Source organism: Anabas testudineus, chromosome 3 (genome assembly GCF_900324465.2).
Source record: "Anabas testudineus chromosome 3, fAnaTes1.2, whole genome shotgun sequence".
NCBI classification, from domain to species: domain Eukaryota; kingdom Metazoa; phylum Chordata; class Actinopteri; order Anabantiformes; family Anabantidae; genus Anabas; species Anabas testudineus.
The window spans coordinates 19,687,273-19,710,004 of record NC_046612.1 but is presented as its reverse complement, the minus strand read 5'-3'; the positions used below and the strand labels follow the sequence as shown (position 1 = coordinate 19,710,004).

Sequence of the window (22,732 nt, the reverse complement as noted above, 5' to 3'; positions counted from 1 at the left end):
CTGTCAAATGTCCTCAGAGCTGTATAGATCTACAGAGGGAAACAGATAAGTCAAAGACGCCTTTGATTCTGTCACAGCACTCTCGCACCGTTTTACTTCACTTGAACGCCCCTCCGGGTAGAGGCTAGAAAGGTCTTTATTTGTCCGAGTGAAAAGCTTCAGTGCTGTGTGCCATTTGACTGCAACTCTGTCTTTGAGGGAACAAACGCATTTAACTTTTGTAGTTGAAATAATAAGAGACAGTTTGTTCTTGCAAAAACCATTTGGTTTTGTGAGGCATGATAACTTGCTGGTGGTTTTCTAACAAAGCTATCAGATATGGTGCCAGGGTCCAAGTGACTCCAGCGGATCCGCACAGCAAGACAGAATTTCCTGGGGTCGGCGTACATTATCATTGGCTTAGTCATGTCAAACATACAATGCCCTCAAATCTCACTATCAAAAAGCCAGTGCTTTTCAAGGCTCAAAAAAGAAAAAACATTAAGGGACACATAGCACAGCATCTCAACAGAATTGGAAGTGCTATAGCCTCATAAATTATAGTGAACATTGGAGTTTTTGAATTTGATGGTTCCGAATGAGTTGGGGGGGAAAAGGAAAACGAGAGATTGTATTACTTTCAAGCGAGAGAATCTGCACTGCCTTTTGAATTCCCGGGGTAATAATATGTATGCATGAATTCCATCCCGCTGGATGGGTGACATTTATAACACAACTTAATTATAGACCTAAAAGCCATCTCTCTATTATTCCTGACAATTCGGGGCTCTATTCAACTCTGGCAGCAAGTGTTGCACTTTGAAAGTACTTTGAGGAGCAGCGCCGTACAGAGATGGATGTTGAACTTCTCGGCCTTTTTATTGGGTGAAGAGGGGAGGTGAAAAGCCTCTGAGTAGCATACATTTACATCAACAGGGGACAAAGCCTCCATCATGGAACAGATAGCACTGTCAATTTCAAGGTCTGTCTCATTCAAATTAGAGGAACCTCATCCTGAGTGAGGCGACTGGCAAAATAATTTGCCGTAACATCCCGTAATGATTGCGCCTCGGAATGTTACACAGTGAGTGATAGGTCCAGATACCTATATATAAGATCTTTGTCCGTAGCCGTCATAGTTACCATTACTCCACAGTTGATAATAATAGAGACAAATATCAACACAAGAAATACATGGCATGTGAAAAGAAGGGAAAGAATAAGAGTTGAGATGTGGAGTACAGATGGGTGAAAACGAATGAAAGCCTGAATGAGGGAGAAAACTAGTTCCTGTCTGACACAGCAGCACTGGCCTTATTTCATTTTATGGGCTGTCAATCAGCTTGAGGCATCTGAGCAGACAGGAAGAGAGTGAGTTAGAGGGGGAGGGAGAGACGGTGAAAGAGAAAACAAGCTGGGGAGAAAGAAAGGTAGTGGGTTGGTGGGGCGATGCAGAGCAATAGATTCAGGATTAACAGTAGGAGGAACAGATAGAGACACCGATAGGTGTGTGGTTCAGTTTCGCCAGCCTTTCTGTTTGATATATCAACTGTATTATCAACCGCTTTCTCTCGTCCTCCCACACATCCCTTTCACACGTTCACAAGCTTCATATAGGAGAAGAAATCACAGTCGACAGCAGAATGGAGGAGAGAGAGAGAGACGCAATATCATTGGCATTATTGCTTTAAATATGGCTGAGACGAACACATCGCAGGATGATGGGGGAGCCTCTTGCACTCTCAGAACAATCCTACCTGCAGTACACATTTCATAGCCATCGTTAATTCTACTGTTTTTTACTGACTAAATAGCACATAAGCTGGAGACATTATTGTATAAGCTGTTCCTGAATTCAGGCAAATCTGCTGCACACTGATTGACGGCAAAGAAATCCACAGCCTGACTGCTTTATTTACAGTAGGACATTATCGTCCAATGGTGTCTCCAGGGAGGGATGATGGGAATGTGGGAAACAAACATGATTACACCCCTCTGCTTTTCAGATAACAGGAAGAAGAGGAGGAGGATCGAGTGAGCAGAAAGACAAGGTGTTGTGTGATGTATTTGTTGAGTCCAGGGTGAGAGGAGCTGCCATGATGAAGAGACAACAGAAGAAGTTGGGGAGAGAAAGAATAAAGGAGTGAGAGCTGAAGTGAGAACAAAAAAACAGGTAGGGAAATAACGAAAGTTGTGAGAATAGGAAAGGGGGAGGAAGGAGGTGTCAGAGCACGGTGACAATGAGGTATGAAAGAAATGCAAGCGAGACACATAAGGGGTGGTGAAGAACTGAATAGCTGTAGGGGAGGATGAGTTATTCAGAAGAGCAGAGTGGCTGGCAGACGACGTCAATGAGTGCACAGTGGATGAAGCATGGCTCTGAAGCATGTAAAGAGCACAAAGATGAAGAGAGGCAGCCCACGTACAGCACAGACAGACAGATGAAGGGGAACATACGGTGGGGGGTGGGGGTAGGGGGGTGGAGCTGGGTGATAGGGTGGGTGGGGGTGTTTGGGCTCTGACCCTTACTGGCCCCATCAGGCCCTCGCAGGACGGTGCACTCCTCAATCTGGCCGAAGGTCTCGAACAGCCGTCGGACGTCGTCCTCACTCTGCTGCTTGCCAAGCATTCCCACAAACAGCTTCCTGTCTTCTGGATAGGAAGAGAGGAAAGGGGAGGAAGGGGGGGGGGGGGGGGGGGAGGAAAGGAGCGGGTAGAAGAGAGGAGAGAACAGACAAATGCTACAGCTGATGACACTGTTCTGCTGAGCTGAGAGGAACTTGTCCAACACCCCCCTATTATCTGTAGTCTGCTGTGTTGAGCCTACGCTGCTGCTTTTGCTGCTGCTGCTGCTGCTGCTGCTGCTGTTGTTATTGTTGTGTGGTGTGCCACCTCACCCGGCATGACAGTGAGATGTATACCTGTTTCCAGTGAGCTGTTCAAGTCTGCCACAGTGATGTTTGATACAGATGATGTTTTGAGCACCGTGGGTTTCAGGTAAAGGCAGAACGAGAACAGGAACATTTTTGCTCAGGCAGGCAAACCATTAGATCAATCTATGCTTAAGTTACTGAGTTGAGTGAACATGGAACAAGAACATGACATTACATTCTCTCATCATCAAAGCAGCAAGAGTTATAATAAGCAAGAGTAAACTCAAAGGTGCTTTCTGCTGGGCACTGCAAATGAGGTCTTTCCTCATTATAGCCAAGAAAACATTTGATAAAATAACAAAACTAAACAGTGTCTTAGCCTGTGTGTACTTGTTTCTCATTAAACTCTATCCTAATCTACTCTATTTTGTTTAATATGAAAAAGATGTTGTTTGGAGACAAAGTTTAAGGCAGAATGAACATGGAAAACTTTTTATTCAGGGAACCAAAAATTTGGAAAGTTAAGAAATTAAGCTGGATGGCCGCTAATAATATGTGATTTTACTGTAAACATTTGCAGATTTGTCGATTTCACCTCCAATTGCAAAAAATAACTAGAAGACACAATTTACACACTGCACAGACTTAACATAACCACAATAAGCACGGCCAAGTCCGGTTTCTTTCTTCAGCGCAGTGATGGAGAATGGTGCTAGCAAAAAGTATTGCAAAACATTTTAACAATGAAAGCTACAAGGTCTAGTTCTCATGCCCTGGAACAAAAAAAATGACAAAGTATTACAGTTGTTATTTTATATTGTGATATATGAACCCCTGACTAAATATTTCTATTGAATTGGTGGCGGTGTAATTAGCTTAACTGTTATAAAAAGAGGATATTATTCTTTGTGTCAAACTAAGATATTGGCTGTTTAATTGTGACTAATTCTGTTCAATACATCTGTAAAACATGAAATTGGTTCTGGATATAAAGCACGGAAATAGCAGGCCTATATTATGGCTATCGAACTATTTGTAAGCAGGCTGCCTAATTAATCTGGGCAGTTATTGAGCCCCAACCTTTCCTAGTTTCCTGACCAATACTCAGCTGGAGTGAAATTTACAGGTGCTCTTCAGTAGGTTTGAAGGGCAGATTGACACACACTAGTATCTTCACACTACTACATGTCATTGTTGCTTCCTGAACTCCAGAGGGAGGCACTCAGGCTCAGACATATGGGCTCTATACCACTAAGTTTTGGCCAGTCAGGAAGCTAGATTTTTCTAATTAATCATCCTGGTGCCCTGGCATTAGACAGAGCATTCATCTTCTTTACATCTTTTACATTATGCATCCCCTATTCCACTGTGTTGTGAAATGAAATGGCTAGTAGCAAGAACCCATCGCCAGAACTGATGGAAAGTGGCAGGAAGAGGAAGAAGAGTTTATTGGAAATGACACTGTTGATCTTCAGTGTGAGTCATTTGATTGGTAGGGAGCGGACGAGGAGTGGGGAGGAGTGGGGAGGAGTGGAGGGTGAGAGCATCACCTGGGCCTCGACAGATGTGACGCCTCCTGTACCTGCCAGGCCCCATTAGACGCAGCTGTTCTAAAAATAAAGCACCAGGGCTTCCTTTTTGCAGTGGGGAAATCTGATCCTGTTCCATTGCTGTAAAGTTCAAATGAAACACGTGGCTGCTACCCGCTTGGCCACACAAATGAGCACCTGTAAAATCAATAAGGCCACGCTGCCTGCTCTCCACTGCTGGTAGCTAAGGTGTCACTCCATGTTCCTGTAGTCACGCCTCACACAGCAGGATTTCTCAAACCCACCAACTGAGCTTGGTGCTACTGCTCATTACTGTTCCTCTTCGACCCTCGGAGCTCTGCGGTTGGAAGTGAGTGAAAAGTCTGTGGAGATCACCCAGAGACAACCACTTATACTGTCGACCAGGATTTAGCTAAGACCAATCGGTGGACAGACACCTAGCTGGATGTTGGGCATCAGTGGAGGAGTTGCATAGCTGAAAAATCAACCTTGAACAGGTGTTAGAGAGAGATGAGCCTGAACCCTGTCTGTGGCAGCAAAGGTGAAACAGTGAATTGAGGCGACAGCCAGTCGTGACTTTGTCCCTTCCATCTTTCAGATTTTCACTGAGGTGTCACTGTTACAACTTAAATGGGCAGAGTGCCGTTTTACAGGCCTCCTGCAGTGTGTTAATGTTTTGGGACAAAAGTCTCATCTCGGCCCTGGCCCGAGGAGATCTAATGGCGGCTTTACAAGGCTAATTAACAAGCCATGAGCGAGGTAATGAACTTTCCAAATGTGCTGGCAAACGCAAAAATAAATTACACCCCAGTGAAGGCATTAAAGGAAGTGTGAGTGTACTTCTGAGCCTTCCTTTGGGAGAGCCACAGTGAGAAAATGAATTTGGAGCTGCTATCTTTTCATTGCCTGACCTAAGAGTGTCTCAGTCGGCCCACTGCATGCCCTGGCCAGAGTATAGATTGCTATTAATTAGTCCATTTTGCACCTGTCTCCATAGCAGCTCTTATTAGTTTTTGCAAGATCCTGCTCATCTCCTATAGCTGTTCACAAGATTAAAATTGGCATTTTGTGAATCTAAATAAATATCATGCAATGTACCCTCTGCACAAGGAGATGACTCCATAAAAGAGGTGTCCATTAAAAGTGGGGAGTAGAGAGAAATAAGTGCATTCTTCTCTAGTACAAGCATGTATTTGCATTAAGAGGGGTGAGGACCTTCCTATGGAACTGTCTGGGGATATACAAGTATGACAAAACTCATTGAGCCGACTGTTTGACCTCATTGTACTTATCTTTCATTGAGAGAGGCTCATCTTATCCCTCTAACAGAGCTGAGCCACATAGCTGGAGAACATTTGAGCTGTACAGCACTTCTCTGCTCTACTCTGAAGAGACCTTTGTAATCTGCACTTTCAAACCTTAACACTACTTTAAAATAATGTGTGCACATGTTTGTGTGTGTGTAGTAGTTAGTTAGCTGCATAATTTAGGTTTTCTTCTGCCACTGCATCCTTAAACAGCATTAATTAATCAGTGTACATGTGTATGTTTTAAAATGCGATTAGTAGAGTCAAGGACATACATGCTATTAAAATACAGGCTTTGGATGTGAAGGCGGACACACTCACTTCCTTTCAAATCCACAGCAATGCACATGTCTGTTTTGTTTCCCCTTGTGTCTCATCTCCAGCCTGAAGGTGGGCGCAATTGTGTGGAAAATGGTTCTATGTCAGTCTCAAGCTATGTCCAAACTGAGGTGGCATGTGGACAGCCCCGTTTTATGAATGCAAAGAAAAAGGGAGATCAAAAAAGTTATCAAAACACTACTGACATCTGACAATTGCTTGTCTCAGGAAGCCTTTTCATTTCAGCGCCCGGTATATTAAAAATTAATGGATTTTGCACAGACGCCATATGCTGTCAAGATTGATGCTTCTCTCTCCAGAATAAAGTGCTACTTGTGTTGTAGGCTGCAGTATATGCATATAGATAGTGCTTTTCTTTTCCTCTCATCTCCTTTTTTTCTCTCTATTGCTCTCTCTGTGTCTTTCTGTTCACCATTTATTGTCATCTCTCACCCTACATTTTCTCTCCAGGCAAAGAATCAGTTGCTGTGAAGTCTACTTCTCAAAAGTTTCTGCTATTGTTTGCCAATAATGGGAATATTCTTTTTAGAGTATTACTCTTGTGTGTCATGGTAAATATATTTTTTTCATGATTCTATCACCTGCCCGCTGCCAGTAGTCAGGAAAGCTTGGTAATAGTAAGTGTTTAGTAAGCATGGACAGCTGCATCCGACGATAAAATATGCCTGCTAGGCCGCTGGGTGCATTTCAAATGCAGAGTAATGTTCCAGGCAGCACAACAGAGAAGTTGAGCTTCTTATGGACTCATTAGAAAAGCCTGATGCTGGTGCGCTGCTGCCTGCAAGGCCCGCCACCAGACACGCTCACACATGTAGGCGTACCAACTGGGTGAACAAAGTGTCGGGAGCAACAACTTAATACTGAGTTGAACTACTTTAATTCCCCATTGTGTGGAGGTTAAAGGGATCGGTTTGGAATCAAAAACTGCCATTGCTTTCTTTTTAGGTAATCAGCATTAAGCAGAAAAACAATTTTCATATACATGAAGTGTATAATACTTAAGATCTCTTTGTCGTCAGTAAATGTTTAATTTTCCCTTCACCAAATAACTTTACAGCATATTTCACCTGCTGAAAACCTTATTAGTTTTCTTATTAACTGTTCCACCCTTTGCAGATTTATTGATAGATCATTATTAGATTTCTTAGTGATAAAAGCAGCAACATTAAATATAAATTCCTTTAAGGAAATTAAGTTTTGTAAATAGTAGTGTATCAACAAGGCCACATGGCCAAACATTCACATATTACCACTGTAGAGATTTCTAATTAATTTGTTTAAGCACATAAGCTACATTATTTAGGAGTAGATATTATGGAATGAAAGTCAATAAATAATATTGTGATCATAAAACATGACTGATCAAGATTAGTACTTCTTGTCATGTGAGAATTATAACTTTCATCAGCTCTCTGATAATTTCTCGCTATAAAGGCAATGAGAGGAATGCCCCGTAAAACAGAGGAAACTAACAGGAGGATAAACAGAAACACTCTCTCACACACACACACTTGCTTCTGTTTGTTTGTTTATAAATTGCTTTACTGTATATAGTGCAATGCAGTGCTGCAGCATCACAATATATCTCACTGTGCAGCCATTGGTCAGCATTAAAAAGTTTGGCTACAACCTTTCCTTTAGCATGGGAATTGGCCCAAAGAGAGAATACCCAGATGGTTGATGATCTAAGCGCATACACTGTTTCAAAGTAATGCTGACGTTTTATGGATTTTTATTTTTAATTTTTTTTTGCTGTTAAGTCATCTTTGCATCGCCTGTTATAGAAGACAGTGTTAGCCGGTAAACTGGGCCTGTGTTTTCAGCACACGTTTCAGCAATGTTTGCAGCACAAAAATGTGAAGAAGAATGGGAAATATTTCTTCATATAACAATAAAGATGATAAATTGCATCCCTAATTGGTCCTTTTATAGCGCAGCAGTGATACTGTATTGTTTTTATTCAAATTTGATACTGTATTATAATTTAAGAACTGCCCACACGTGTTGTATAATACATTGTCGACATGTACTGTTCACGTGAAGTGTTAAAGTTAATATAAAAAATGCAATGTAATGCATTAACAACCTGCAATATGTGTTTATTTCTATTTCTCAACTTTCTTTGTGAGTAGAGGGATGAGTACCCCCTCTACTCACAAAGAACCACTCTACTTCTTACTCGTGTTTAGTTTCTACCCAGCTAACAGAAGTAATTAGACCCTATCCCAGTGAAAATTATGTGCAACCACACAGTAAACCTTTCTGCTGCTGGTCCCAGTCTGATGTATGCAAGTGGATTATCCAGTATAGTGAGGTGGTAAATGGAATAATCAGAGGAGAACAAACATTCAAATTGTCAGTGTATGAGGCGTGATGAGAGGATACAAGCTTTGTATTTGTAAACGCATTACTCATATCACTAGAGCTGTCATATCCATTTACTCAAGGGTAGTGAGAGAGGAGCTTTAAACCTTCTGGTACGCATGATCAAAACCAACACAGCACAATTGAGGAAACTTGAGGGAAATTGCCTGTTGCAGCTTCTGTCTAAATATTGTAGCTCCTTCTTTTTCTAAATTAGAAATATCTTCTCTAATGGCTAGACCCAGTATGGAAGTCAGGAAAATGGTATTTTAATGCATTTCCTTAAAACCTTCCTTAAAGGAATACCCTTTAATGGTCAGTCCCTGCATTCTTTTGTCTCTCCATGTGTCTTCATGCCACGGCTGTGTGTCCCAGTGTATTTCTCGGCACACACGTATCAAGTGCCACCAGGGTTCTTCTTGACTTTTCAGAGTTTTGCATGATAGTGTCCAGAGGCACAGAGGGATCTTTTGGCTTCATTTGCATGTAAAGTGGAGCGCCCTCCTCTGTGGGCACGAGGCGTCTCTAGACAGCCCCTCCCCTGTGGCCTGCCAGAGAGAGCGAGCCAGCAGCCCTCACTCTTCCCTACCTGCTGGGGTGGGGCATGACAGCACAGTGTGCAACATCTTAAGGTCCTGTCAATCTCTCCACTGCTGAACTTGGGTCAACCTTCTGAAGAGCAGCGGGTTGGCAAGGACAAACATGACCCATTCACTCCTATCAGCCAGACAGACAAAAGCACGGACAAGATATTAAAAAGGCTCACACAGGGCTGCTGAGTGTCAGTTGCAGGGATTGGGATGCTCCTGGCACTGTATAAGCATCCAATAAAATGCAAGTATGGAGAGCTAATAAACAAGCAGGGTAAGAAGGCTGTGTAGACAAATGCACAGTGAGTGGCACATTGTGAAAAAGTCGATGTTGATAGAGGTTGCTGGGCATTTCAGCAGAGTGTTGAAACCATCTTATCAGAGTTAATAAAAGAAGAGGGTGTTGCTGGCTGACCCATCATCTCTCTTCTCATCAGTGTGGTCTCCAGTCTCTCAGCAGTGGCTAGTGGAGAGGGACCTAGCTCCAAGATTGTGTTTAGATAATGGCCATCTCCAATCATAGATAATCTGGCCCCATCTTTTCTTCACAGACACAGCGGCAGACAAGGTCAGGGGGAAAAAGATTCCTGGCGAGGCAAGGAGGAGATAGGGATGGGGCGGCTCTGAGATGATTTACTGCTAAGATTCACTCAGCTGCCTCCATCACCCTCCGTTAACTTTCTCATCCTGTCGTCTCTTCCCCTCTCGCTCTTTTTGTCTCCCACCTCTCACTCGCTCGCATTCCTCCATGGGCCTTGTACTGAATCCCCACCTCTCTCTCTATCATTTGCTTCATCTCCTTTGCACTGCAGCACCAGTGAGATGAAAGAAAGGAGAAAGGATAGAAAGAAAGCAACAGACAACGAGAGAGGATAAGATGCCTACTTTTTCTAATTTTTCACCTTTTTGGATGGAAGTTAATTGTGTGTTAACTGTCTAGATACAGTTTACTTTACTTTAATAGTGTATCTGTTTACACGGCGGTCACGTGAAAGATGCAGCATCAATGCTGCACGCTGCTCACTACACTATACCTCGGCCTGTTATTGTTACTTTAGTGTTAAAGAGGAGCAGTACGTCACTTATGTGGAACAATTTTAGCTTTAATAAAATAAGATGCCGTACAGCATCAGGTATTGTGCTGTGAGTCTGACTTGCTACCTTTGTTAAGTTACCTCGAGGGCATCACTACTAACCTGTGTCAGCATTTTAACAAAATACCACAAAACCAGGTACAATAGTACCAATATGTAAGGTAAGCTAAATACCACCGACTAGGAATCACTAAACGAAATGACTGAAAGCATAACTAAAGAAATGCAGATTAATGGCCATCCTTTTTTTAATGTCCGTGAGAATGACACTATCCATGATCAGTTACCTAGAGGAGCTTTTGTGCTTTAATGTCCCTGTAGGTTACATGTTTGCAGCTCAGATTAGCTACTGTTGTCAACATTAGTTCGACTCTTTAAAATATTGACAGAACACGCTGTTGTTGAGTTGGTGGAGAGAACAAACAACCACGCTATATGTATCGAAAGATTGGTAATAACAGGTAAGACGCACCACTCTTAAACACCTCTGAATAATCAAGACTAGGTGTCTCTATATTCCCTCTCTCTAATAGCTAACATGGATATTTTTAAAAACTAAAGATAAGAACATTTAAAATAATAATAATGTATGATTATTTGCAACTATTGGGGAAAAAAAATCACAATTAGATTACCAGTTGGAATCATGGTTTGATTTAACTGGGCAGGAAAAACCAGCGTTCAAGATAAATGTGGACTGTGGTGAAGGAACAGAAATAGAGTTAAAGGCTGTGAAGCTCCATGCTCCATTCTTTCTTGATAATCCAAAGAAAAAAATAAAATAAGACATGAGTCATTGTAATAGACAGCCAGAGAATCAGCTCTGTGATTCACAATGGCAGCTGAGCAGCAGGACTGTATGGCGCCAGGCCTCTATAGAAATTTTCCGAGCACTGGTTTTACTTCTCCTCCTGACACTCCCATATCCCCAGAGAGATGATGTCTCTCAGGGACACGGTGAACAAAAGAAGGGCTACTCCAAATGGAGTAATGGGCTCTAATGCCGTAATCGAGACCCCTATACAAGTTCTCATGACAGATAATTGCTGATGTCTTCATAGTGATAAATGTGACTCAATTCTAAAGGTGCAAATGTCCCGGTTCAACTCTGGGCTTGACAGTCTAGAAGCCCCACTGGGATTGGTGTACCTGACTGGTCCTCAGCCTTCTGCAGATGAATTCCTTGCTTCTTTCTCTCTTTTAGTCAGACGTAGCTGGGCTGTCTATTTTCCTTTAACCACAAGCCTTCATAGTAAATCTCATTTCATTGTCAGTCGCGACTGTGGTTTACTTCCCTGGCCTGTCTGCTGACTTCCTGTTGCCATTAACGCTCAATATCTCTGTTGGGGCCTGTCTACTTGGTCTTATTTCATTCTGTGCTGTGTCCTATCCTGTCCTCCCATATAGAAAGTTCATCTGACAGACTAGCATGGGCTGTGCCAGCCTAAGAGCCCTCTGTATTTCATTCAGAATGCCTGTTCATCTCCCTTCTCTCTCTGCTGAAAAAAGGGTCGTAATTGATATTGGGACCCATCCATCCTCCCCTCTTAAGCCCAGAGATCCAATTTATCTTGGTGAGAATGCCGACTGGCTCTCACCCAGGCCTTGTCGGTCAGACTTTGCCTGTTTTAGTTGGCCGTTAATTAAAGTGCCGCCATGACAAAAAATAAGATCTACATGGGGGTGTGTGTGGCAATAGAAATGGGCCATCTGATTCATACTTGACCACATAAATCAGCGAAGTGAGTCAGTCTAATCTGACCTAGGCAGTCTAAATCACCACTCTGAAATGCAAGCACAGGGCAGACACAGACTGCTCCAATTAAATGCAATTCTAACCATGTAAATCTTTAACTGGCTTAATCTGCATTAACCTCAGTGATTTCAGTCACAAATGGCTTCAGAATGATCTAGTCAATCACTGTGTCAGTCAGACGGTGGAAGGAGGCGCAAGAGAAACAGCACAACGTCAGGGCGTGACTGCTTATGATTGTCATGATTCAAGCTTTAAACAGATGGGTTTACATGAACAAAAACTGTCTAAATCTAGGTGTCTAATTTAACTTGTAGTGATTATAATGAGAAACAGGGACTGTATATTACAATATTACTCACTCCACCCTTTATACACTCCCGGCCCAGGTACTGCACCACCTCTGAGCTGTTTCTTTACATTTTTGCTTATCTCTGTAGGTGGGCAGGTGTCTAAGTTTGGAGAATCTTCCCCTTCTCATCTCTGAGCAAGCTTGAATATCGCTCCATGGAGATAAACCAAACTTCCACTCCACGTTCATTCCCATTCTTGATCTCATTCCTTACTCTCCATGTCTCTCCGTCTTGTCTTTGAACTGCTACCAGTGACTGTGAACCTTAGACAGCCCCTCTGCTGGCACAGATGGGAAGTCAATAGAAGCAAGTGACCTATATTACAGGCTACTCTACTAACTCCCAATGTGTCTCAAGTGAGAGCAGAATATTAAGGACTGTGTGTGCACTGTCCCAGTGTATTTGTGTTTTTGTGTGTGTGTGTGTGTGTGTTTTTTTTTAAGGGAGTGTGCAATGGAGACCAGAAGAAGGTTAATTACCTCCTCGTCCTTCGCTGTCGGCTGGCTTCACCTGGATGGGACGGTTCATCTGGAGAGAGAAAGGGAGAGAGTAGAAGTGGCGAGGAAGAGAAAGAGAGAGGGAGAGAAGGGTAATCCCAGGTTAGCAAAGTACGATAGAAACAATCCTTATGATAAGTGAAATGAGGCACTATTAATGGTCTGAGTTTGTCCTGCTCTGTGAGCTAAACAGAAAAATCAAACAGCGATGATGCTGTAAAAGAGACAAATCTGTGCAATGCTCCATGCCAGCGTGTTTAATTAATCCAGGGCACTGCCTCTAGAGATGCCTGAATTTCCCTCACAGTTCAGCAGAATTAGCACTTTTCAATGACGGAGCCACACTGGGTGTCAGATGGCACTTGGAGATTAATGCCATTACATCAGCCCCTCCCAGACCCACAGGGAGAGGTCCTTTCTGGCTGGCCCTTGCTCTTCCTGTCCCCTCCTGGCTCCAGACTCCTAGTCACCAGCTATATCCTGCTCATCCCTGACCCTCAGCAATTCCTCTTCCTTCGCCTCCATCCCTTTCTCCTCTTTTGCCTCCCTACCCAGACGCCCTTTGGAAACTCATGACCAATATGTCACTGGTCTGGTCAGCCAACCGCACCCCGCCCCAGCCTTTGCCTCCAGGAATCTATCGAGAGCCACCGAATAGCACAGCTGTGAAACAGCATGTGAAAGGTTAGTAGGGAATCGATAAACAACCTTTGAAGATCCATTTCATACACTAGTGAGGTGAAAGCACAACATTGCTTTAAAAACACTTTCTAAACTACCTGCCATGAATAAAAACTGGTTCTTTTTGCTACTCTGACTATGGTTTAATTTTTTTCTCACTCTCCAGAGTTGAAGTATGAAAACAAAAAAACAAACACTGAATCTTGTGCTTTCTCTGAAACAGGAATAATATCCCGTCTCTCCACTGTGAGAAGGGTGGGTGTTAAGAGGCATGCTCGAAGACCCTTGCTTATTGTGGTTACCCACGCGTGTCATATTTGGCATTGTGTTTTATATTTGGCATTGTGTTCTTCTGGCTTCAATCAGCAGTTGGCCTATCTTTCTAACTAGGCCATGCGGACAGGTCCAACATGTGAGTGCCGCTGAATGGCACACGGTACTGCCCACTCAGATCAGTCAGTTAGGACAGCACAGTGGGTGTTTGGGCCCTCAGGCAGTGCACTTCACAGCAGTTGACGTAATCTCAGACCACAGCCAAATATGGCATAAGACTGGCAGACATGTATAGACAAGCGTAAACATGGTAATACCCTGGGGATGTAATGTACTCACTTAGCAATATGCTGTGACAGTGGAACAGAGTTTAGAGAGATGACGACCGCATCTCAAAGACAAGCACATGAAAGAGTAAACACACACTGGGGCAGTAGCACCCATTCAAATGGAGCTGCTAACTTTTTCTTTACATTAATAAACAGCTGTCTGTTACTTCCTAACTGATGTGTAAAGACAAAAGTAGATATACTATTGCTATTTTTACTAAGTTGGATAATTTGCTTACAAAACTTTCACTTTCAACATCTTTGTGAGGTTTGTTGCCTTAGAATGACCATCCTGCAGACGGGCAGAAACAAATGTCATAAACTGAGTTTCTGCAGCTGCCTGTCAGCATCTGATGAGTGGAAGCATCACTGAGGACAATGTCCTGTTGACTCACTGCTAGTCACTCTGAGTAAACATCATTCATGTGCCCACAGCACTAGTTCAACACATTTTAGATGTCCTTTGACATGTTCTAGATTACATTAAAGGGGAAGGGGAGGTGACTAATACTTTCAAGTTTCAAAGAAAGACAGAGCGAGGACATTTGTCCTCAAAGGGCACTGTGAGTCCAGATGTTTCAGCTAAAGCCATTATTCTGTCAGAGACTAGTGCACTAAGGATCTAGGAGGATGAAGTCAATATGAAATCCTGTCGGTTTGGGTTTATTTGGCTTTAGCGGGGATCAAATGCTAAAGGGTCCCTCAACCTCTCCAAGACACAAGTTCTCTTGACTGCTGCAGTGTCCAGCATACACTATCAAAAAATGAGACATGCTGCTGCATTTTGCTGCATGCTCATTTTTGATCAGCCACACATGTAACACCTACCTTCAGATCTCTGTACTGACTTTCTGTAGCTGCCCACATCAAATTCATAGCCATGACCCTTGCCTACAGTGCAGTGCTGTTGAGTTGCAGTGGTCAACTCAACAGCAGCTGCCTACCTGAACTCCCTCATCCCGGTCTACAATCCCTCAAGTCCATTACGTTCTGCCAGTGAATGAGGTCTTGTGGTCCCCTCACCTCACCTCACCTCACCTCAAAAGATCCCAGGCTAAACTTTGTCATTCCACAATGGTAGAATGAACTACCCACCTCTGTACACCCAGCTGCCTCATTCCCAATTTTCAAAAACCTACTGAAAACAGAACTCCGCTGCAACTTTCTCTGCACTTCAATCTTAAAAAAACATGTTGCACTTAGACCTCATGAAACAGAAACACTTCTTCCTAGAGCACTTAAAGTTTTTCTCCTTGGCTTAGGTTGTTACAGTTCCTCCCTCTGCCCCTGTCTGCAGCTTTGGTTTTGTTTTGTTCTGGTCTCACCCTCCTGTCTCCACCATAATATGGATTCCTCTTCCCCCCACTCTCCAGTCTGGGACTAAGTATTGACCATTTCACCGTGCATCCCTTGTTTTAAAAGCACCCCTCAGTTCTTGCTATGCGGTTGTACCCTGATTTCATTCAGCTCCACAATTCTGGTCAGTTTGTCCGTTCGTTCGTTGTCCATTCAGGAACTCTGTTGTTTGTTAGTTTGATTTTTGCCTTCCTTTTGCGTGTATTTTTTTGTTACTTTGTCCTGGTCGTTTTGTACGTTTGTTTCCGTCTATCCTGCCTCCTGCAGTGATTTTAGTTTGTTACTTTGTACATCTGCTTTGTCCGTTAGTTTGGTCCACATTAGTGTGTAGTTTCAGTTGTTACTTTGTATGTTGGGTTATGGTTTTGTTTGTATGTTGTTACAGCGTTTTTGGGTCTCTTTCATTTGATACTTTGTTCGTGTTTGTTAGTTCCCTGTGTCCCCTGCCCTTTTTGTTAATAAATGTATCTTTTTGTTCTTACTCGTTGGTCCCGTTAGTCCGTTTGTAACAGAACAAACCAGCCATTACCGCGACCATGGCATTCCCTCAGTCCACCACTGGTCGCTCCATTTTTCTTCCCTGTTCCCGTTTGGTCTGTGGCACTTCACTGGCCTCACCCGACCCTTTGGAACCCGTTGCTTTGAGCCCAGAGGAGGCCCGCTCCATTTACAGAGAGCTTAAGGCCCAGTCAGCTCCGGAGTTAGATCTCCGGAGTGGTTATGCGGTTAGCCAGCCTCCAGTATTCAGTGATGCCCAGTACTCCCTGTATGAGGGAACCCGCCTGGCTTTGTGGATGGGATTTTCCAGCAAGCACCGACGTCCACGTCAGAGGCGGAAGGCTCCCCGGGTTCCAGGGTCAGTTGCTCCGGGTCCCATTCCGGTTATGGCAGCTAATGCTGCCTTTGTTGGTTCTGCAGCCGAAGCTGTTTTTGTTGGTTCGGCAGCCACTGCTGCTTTCGTTAGTCCTGCAGCCCCCGATGCTGCTTTTGTTGGTTCTGCAGCCGAAGCTGCTTTTGTTAGTCCTGCAGCTACTGCTGCTTTTGTTGGTCCTGCAGCTAATGCTGCTTTAGTTAGTCGTGCAGCCGAAGCTGTTCTTGTTAGTCCCGCAGCCCCTGCTGCTTTTGTTAGTCCCGCAGCCCCTGCTGCTTTTGTTAGTCCCGCAGCCCCTGCTGCTTTTGTTAGTCCCGCAGCCCCTGCTGCTCTTGTTGGTCCCGCAGCCCCCGATGCTGCTTTAGTTGGTTCTGCAGCTACTGCTGCTCTTGTTAGTCCCGCAGCAGCCCATGCTGCTTTAGTTAGCCCAGCAGCCCATGCTGCTTTAGTTAGCCCAGCAGCCCATGCTGCTTTAGTTAGCCCCCTAGCCGATGCCGTTTTTGTTAGTCCAGCAGCCGATGCCGTTTTTGTTAGTCCAGCAGCCGATGCCGCTTTTGTTAGTCCCGCAGCTCCCGCTGCTTTTGTTGGTCCTGCAGCCCAGGCTGCTTTGGTCTCGGCTCCTGTTCCTGTCACGGATCCGGCTCCTGTTCCTGTCACGGATCCGGCTCCTGTTCCTGTCACGGATCCGGCTCCTGTTCCTGTCACGGATCTGGCTTCTGTTCCTGGTCCTTCAGCTGTCGCCGCAGTTGCAGCCACCTTGATTGCTGCAGTCACCGCTGCTCTGGTGTCAGCTGCTGCTCCGGTCCCTGCAGCCGCCAGGTTCCCAGGCGGGTCGACGCAGAGGTCGCAGTCGTCGCCGTCTCTTCAGTCTTCGGACGGGTCGACGCAGAGGTCGCCGTCGTCGCCGTCTCTTCCGTCTTCGGACGGGTCGACGCAGAGGTCGCCGTCGTCGCCGTCTCTTCAGTCTTCGGACGGGTCGACGCAGAGGTCGCCGTCGTCGCCGTCTCTTCAGTCTTCGGACGGGTCGACGCAGAGGTCGCCGTCGTCGCCGTCTCTTCAGTCTTCGGACGGGTCGACGCAGAGGTCGCCGTCGTCGCCGTCTCTTCAGTCTTCGGACGGGTCGACGCAGAGGTCGCCGTCGTCGCCGTCTCTTCAGTCTTCGGACGGGTCGACGCAGAGGTCGCCGTCGCCGCCGTCTCTTCAGTCTTCGGACGGGTCGACGCAGAGGTCGCCGTCGTCGCCGTCTCTTGACTTCGAACTTTGTTTGTCACCCCAGGAGATGTGGTGGGATGACAATGAGGACACCACCACCCTGCTCCTGTCTCCTTGGGGGGCCCCTGAGAACTGTGCTCCTGTCCTGGCCCCTCAGCTCCAGCTGGCTCAAAGTTCGTCGCCGCCGGGCAGTCCGCCCGGGGCTCCCCAGCCTTGTTCGTCGCCGCCGGGCAGTCCGCCCGGGGCTCCCCAGCCTTGTTCGTCGCCGCCGGGCAGTCCGCCCGGGAGTCCTCAGCCGTCTTGCTGTTCCCCGGCTCACTGCTCGCCATCCGGCAGTCCGCCTAGGGGTCTCCTGCCTCGTGGGTCGTGTGCTGGCCCCCGGCCTGGGGGTCCTCGGCCTGCTTTCCGGCTGGCTTTCCGGTCCCTGGTTCTCCAGCCGGCTCAAGGGTCTCCTGGTTCGCCGCCTCCCGGCCGTCCGCCTGAGGCTCCGCCTTCTGGTTCGTCGCCTCCCGGCCGTCCGCCCGAGGCTCTGTCTTCTGGTTCGTCGCCTCCCGGCCGTCCGCCCGAGGCTCTGTCTTCTGGTTCGTCGCCTCCCGGCCGTCCGCCCGAGGCTCTGTCTTCTGGTTCGTCGCCTCCCGGCCGTCCGCCCGAGGCTCCGTCTTCTGGTTCGTCGTCTCTCCAGTCCTGTTCGTCGCCTCCCGGCCGTCCGCCCGAGGCTCTGTCTTCTGGTTCGCCGCCTCCTGGCCGTCCGCCCGAGGCCCGGCTTTCTGGTTCGTCGTCTCTTCAGTCCTGTTCGCCGCCTCCCGGCCGTCCGCCCGAGGCCCGGCTTTCTGGTTCGTCGTCTCTTCAGTCCTGTTTGCCGCCTCCTGGCCGTCCGCCGGAGGCACTCCTGGTCCGTTTGCCGCCTCCTGGCCGTCCGCCGGAGGCACTCCTGGTCCGTTTGCCGCCTCCTGGCCGTCCGCCGGAGGCACTCCTGGTCCGTTTGCCGCCTCCGGGCCGTCCGCCGGAGGCACTCCTGGTCCGTTTGCCGCCTCCGGGCCGTCCGCCGGAGGCACTCCTGGTCCGTTTGCCGCCTCCTGGCCGTCCGCCGGAGGCACTCCTGGTCCGTTTGCCGCCTCCTGGCCGTCCGCCGGAGGCACTCCTGGTCCGTTTGCCGCCTCCTGGCCGTCCGCCGGAGGCACTCCTGGTCTGCTGCGCCCGGTCCCTCCTCCGGGCCTCCCTCCGCCTGCCCGGTCTGGTGTTTCGGGCCCTCCTCCGGGCCTCCCTCCCCCCGCCCGTCCTAGTTTGTTTGGGGCTGTCTGGGATCCGCCCCTTGCCGGGGGGGTTCTGTTACAGTTCCTCCCTCTGCCCCTGTCTGCAGCTTTGGTTTTGTTTTGTTCTGGTCTCACCCTCCTGTCTCACACCATATATGGACTTCCTCTTCCCCCCACTCTCCAGTCTGGACTAATTATTGACTCATTTCACCTGTGCATCCCTTTGTTTTAAAAGCACCCCTCAGTTCTCTGCTCATTGCTGGTTTGTCACCCTGATTTCATTCATGCTCCACAATTCTGGTCAGTTTGTTCGTTCGTTCGTTTGTCCATCAGGAACCTCTGTTTTGTTTGTTAGTTTGAATTGTTTGGCCTGCCTTTTGCAGTGTATTTTTTGTTGTTACTTTGTCCTGTTAGTTTTGTACGTTTGTTTCCGTCTATCCTGCCTCCTGCAGTGATTTTAGTTTGTTACTTTGTACATCTGCTTTGTCCGTTAGTTTGGTCCACATTAGTGTGTAGTTTCAGTTGTTACTTTGTATGTTGGGTTATGGTTTTGTTTGTATGTTGTTACAGCGTTTTTGGGTCTCTTTCATTTGATACTTTGTTCGTGTTTGTTAGTTCCCTGTGTCCCCTGCCCTTTTTGTTAATAAATGTATCTTTTTGTTCTTACTCGTTGGTCCCGTTAGTCCGTTTGTAACATAGGTATTTTTGCTCACCTTGTACCTCACTTGTAAGTTGCTTTGGATAAAAGTTTCAGCCAAATAACTAAATGTAAATGTAAAATGTAAACAGATCAGTATTGGACTAAAGTTGTTTATAAATGAACCTCAGGTAAAGATCAAACAGGGTGAAACACTGCCCTAGTACAGCGGCTCTGCCATGAGTGGCCAATGAGTGTGCAGTGGAGAGAATTAAGGTCAGCTGGAGCATTGTAAGCAGTAAGTTAAGGTGTGCTGTGTGTACATATTTTAAGTGTGTGTGTGTGTGTGTGTGTGTGTGTTGGATGTCTTGACAGCAACTCAGGTTGGGGGCAGAATTTGTCTCACATAAGAGGTTTAGAGTACCCTGAAGTCTCAAGATCCCTGTCCAGTGATCAGTCAGCTTCCAGGTCTTAAACGGCAGCGATTGGTCACAAGGCTTCATTAGCAGCCCCTGAGCCACTGCAGCAACAAGAGTCATTAGACAACCCAAAAGTACACTTGAGGTTGCCTGGCAACCAAGCAGAGGTGGCCTGCGGGCAGGCAAGGCAAGCTGGCCGCTGGTCTGCAGGCTTTTAGCCAACCAATTGGCACACCTTTCTTTTTTCTTTACTTGGTCCAAGGAGGTCAAAGCAAGAGGGGAGGAAAAGGATTTCTCAACTCCCACCTTCCAGCATGTCCCACTTTCATGTCCCTTTTTAGTGACTGTGACAATGAGTTTTCAGAGCGAGTCTGCTGCGAGTTGTGCTCCAGCTTCATGCCAAATTATGGAGTTCAGCATGATGCCAAACTATAGAGTTGTAAGTGGCTCTCACATCCATATGGCAGTAGTTAAGATGTCTACTTCTGCTACTTCTTTCTAGCTACTTTGCAGTGTCCTCTACATATAGTTTCTTGTGCAAACATATTGTGGGAAGTGTTTTTTTGGTACACAGCTCACTACATACTGAATCTTGAAATTCACTTCACTTTCATCATCTCTCACTTGCACGCGCACACTGTCACACGTATCCTCATACATAGACACACACAGAGGCACGAACAGTCTTCAGGCTCAATAACAGCAGGTGGCTTAGGTGACATTTTAATCCCTTATTACTGAGTGCAGGATTAGCCAACAGATCAAGGCAGAGTTAATTATATGAATTCATCAGAGGCTGGGCGAAGAGGCAGCCTGCTTCCCCCCTTGGGCCAGGACCTACCCCCACCCCAACACCCACCCTTTGCACTCTCCCACATACACACACACACACACACACACATATGTATATATGTATATATATATATATACACACTGAGGATGAGGATAAGAGACATTCTGCCTTGCTGAGCAGCTAGCCACTTTGTCAGTAGCGTTGCAGCAGCAGAAAGCTAAGATAACGCATACAGTGAAGCCTCCAGAGATGCTTTAAGACAAATGACATCTACTACCTTCCCATCGGGGCCCTCAAAATGAACTACATAGACACTGGAGAGGAAGACTACAGGCTTTTTCATCCTACAGATGTGTGGCTGGCGAGGCTGAAAGGAGTTCAACACCTCGGCCGTCTTGCTTTATCTTTGTCTCTCTCTGCCCCTTTGGCCTCCAAAACCAATATGCTTCCCACCACAGCCCCTTAATGGGTTGATCAATGCTGACAAATAGGCAGCTCATGCTGTCTTGCCTGGGAACTCACAGCTCTGTGCCTGTGTGTTGCTGCACTTAGAGAGGCCATCTCTCTTTTTCCTCTTCTCTCTCCTTTTTTCTGTCTTTCTCTTTCTTGCACTCACTTTTTTTCATCTTTGTATTTCCCCCTCATTCATGCTCTATTTCCTTTATGTCTATACGTTCATTTTTTTGTGTGTCCTAATCTCCAGGAGCAAATCTATATTTTTCATTCTGTTATGATGAATAAAAGTCAGCTGAAGTCACGGAGTGGTGGAGAACCAACAGTGTGGAAGAGAGGAACTTGGCTACATTTTCCAGTGAAGGACTGTTTTTAAGTTTCAGAGCGTACACTTGTGTGTTTGTGTGTTCATGCATTTAATTTTATCTGTCTTTGGCTGGTGTGTCTGATTGATAACAGTGCAGTGAAGAGGAAGAGAGACAAGGACATTGCTGGCCTCTGACCATTTTTGACCATGTTTCATGAATACCACTGCTCACAAAGCAGACCCTCTAAATACAGACAAATGTACTCTGTACACCTCTTCCACTGTTTGGTACTGTAGCTGTAGCCTTTTCCTCTTGTTTCAGGTGGCTTGCATTATCCAAGTCAAGACAAGCTTTTTAGTGATCTGAAGTTGACTTGAACTGAATAAATTATACTGAGAAACTGGGAGAAAGTACTGATCTTTAATTTATCTCAGTTGTTAAGTCTACCATCTGTAGACAGTTTCGTCTCCTGAACAAGTCTGGAAATGTACTGTATGCACGTAATTAACCAGGCAGCTATAGGCTTATTAGTTTGTACTTTTTATTTTTAAGGACGTGAAAATCAACTTCCATCCAAGTTTTGCTGTTGCAATAAATGTCAAGCCACAAATATACAGTGAGGCGAATGCATACAATATAAAATAAAAGATACTGCATTTCAAATGATGGTTAATTGGGACTAATTTTAACTACACGTTTAGAAATGCTTAATGGAAGCGTTGCATCATGCCGCTGGGTGCACCTGCTATTTTTGTTCCTCAGTGAGCATCCACACTTGGCAGTTGTGTTGGGTGAAGTGTTATATTAATAAGAGGGTGTGGTGATGAATCATTACCTTCTCAGCCAGTCATATTACTCATTTTATACCTTTTAAACAGCTTTGCCTATCATTGTGACACTCAACAAATACGACTCACCAAATGGAGGAAAGAGTCTGGAGTTTTCTCCATCATTTATAATTCATGGCTTTATTGTGAAAGAGACATTTATTTTATAACCATATGTCAGTTGTTACTCTGTAGTACAGTGGAATTAGAACAACAAAATTATTAAAAAACAGGACATTTCACATTCATTCCAACTGTCTTTCATTTTATTCTACTAAGGAAGTGAATAAAGTTGGACTGACTTCATTTTGGCTGCATCAAAAGAAAACAAAGCCACTACTGCCAAAACTGTGATTGAGCATTGCTCTGTTTGAGCCCTGCATAAATTGACAGCTCCCGCAAATAATCCTGTTTACGTGACGTCCCCCGGAGAATTGTGGAAATGTTTGGTGGAAACAAATAACTTGTTTCATGAATCATCATGAGCAAATTTAACTGAAACAATTACAACCATTCTCTGGCTCCACTGTATCAAGTTGTTCTTCATAGTTACAGATCGCGGGACCTGCTGAAATGAAGTTGATGCTACATGCAGCTGTAGCTTTACTGGAGGTGGGAATG

The 22,732-nt window shown here is 45.6% G+C and overlaps 1 protein-coding gene across 12 annotated transcripts in view; it reads right to left on the bottom strand.

Moving 5' to 3' along the window:
• si:dkey-205h23.2 (CUGBP Elav-like family member 4) overlaps positions 1-22,732 on the bottom strand; it is a 123,277-nt gene that overhangs the window by 23,526 nt on the left and 77,019 nt on the right. For 10 of the 12 annotated variants that reach the window (XM_026378319.1, XM_026378321.1, XM_026378322.1 and 7 more), the window contains exons 3-4: positions 12,682-12,730; positions 2,503-2,631 (exon numbers count right to left, since the gene is read on the bottom strand). In XM_026378319.1, coding sequence (XP_026234104.1) covers positions 2,503-2,631; positions 12,682-12,730 — 178 coding nt within the window. The remainder of the gene's footprint in view (positions 1-2,502; positions 2,632-12,681; positions 12,731-22,732) is intronic. The other 2 variants (XM_026378320.1, XM_026378315.1) reach the window with 1 other exon arrangement.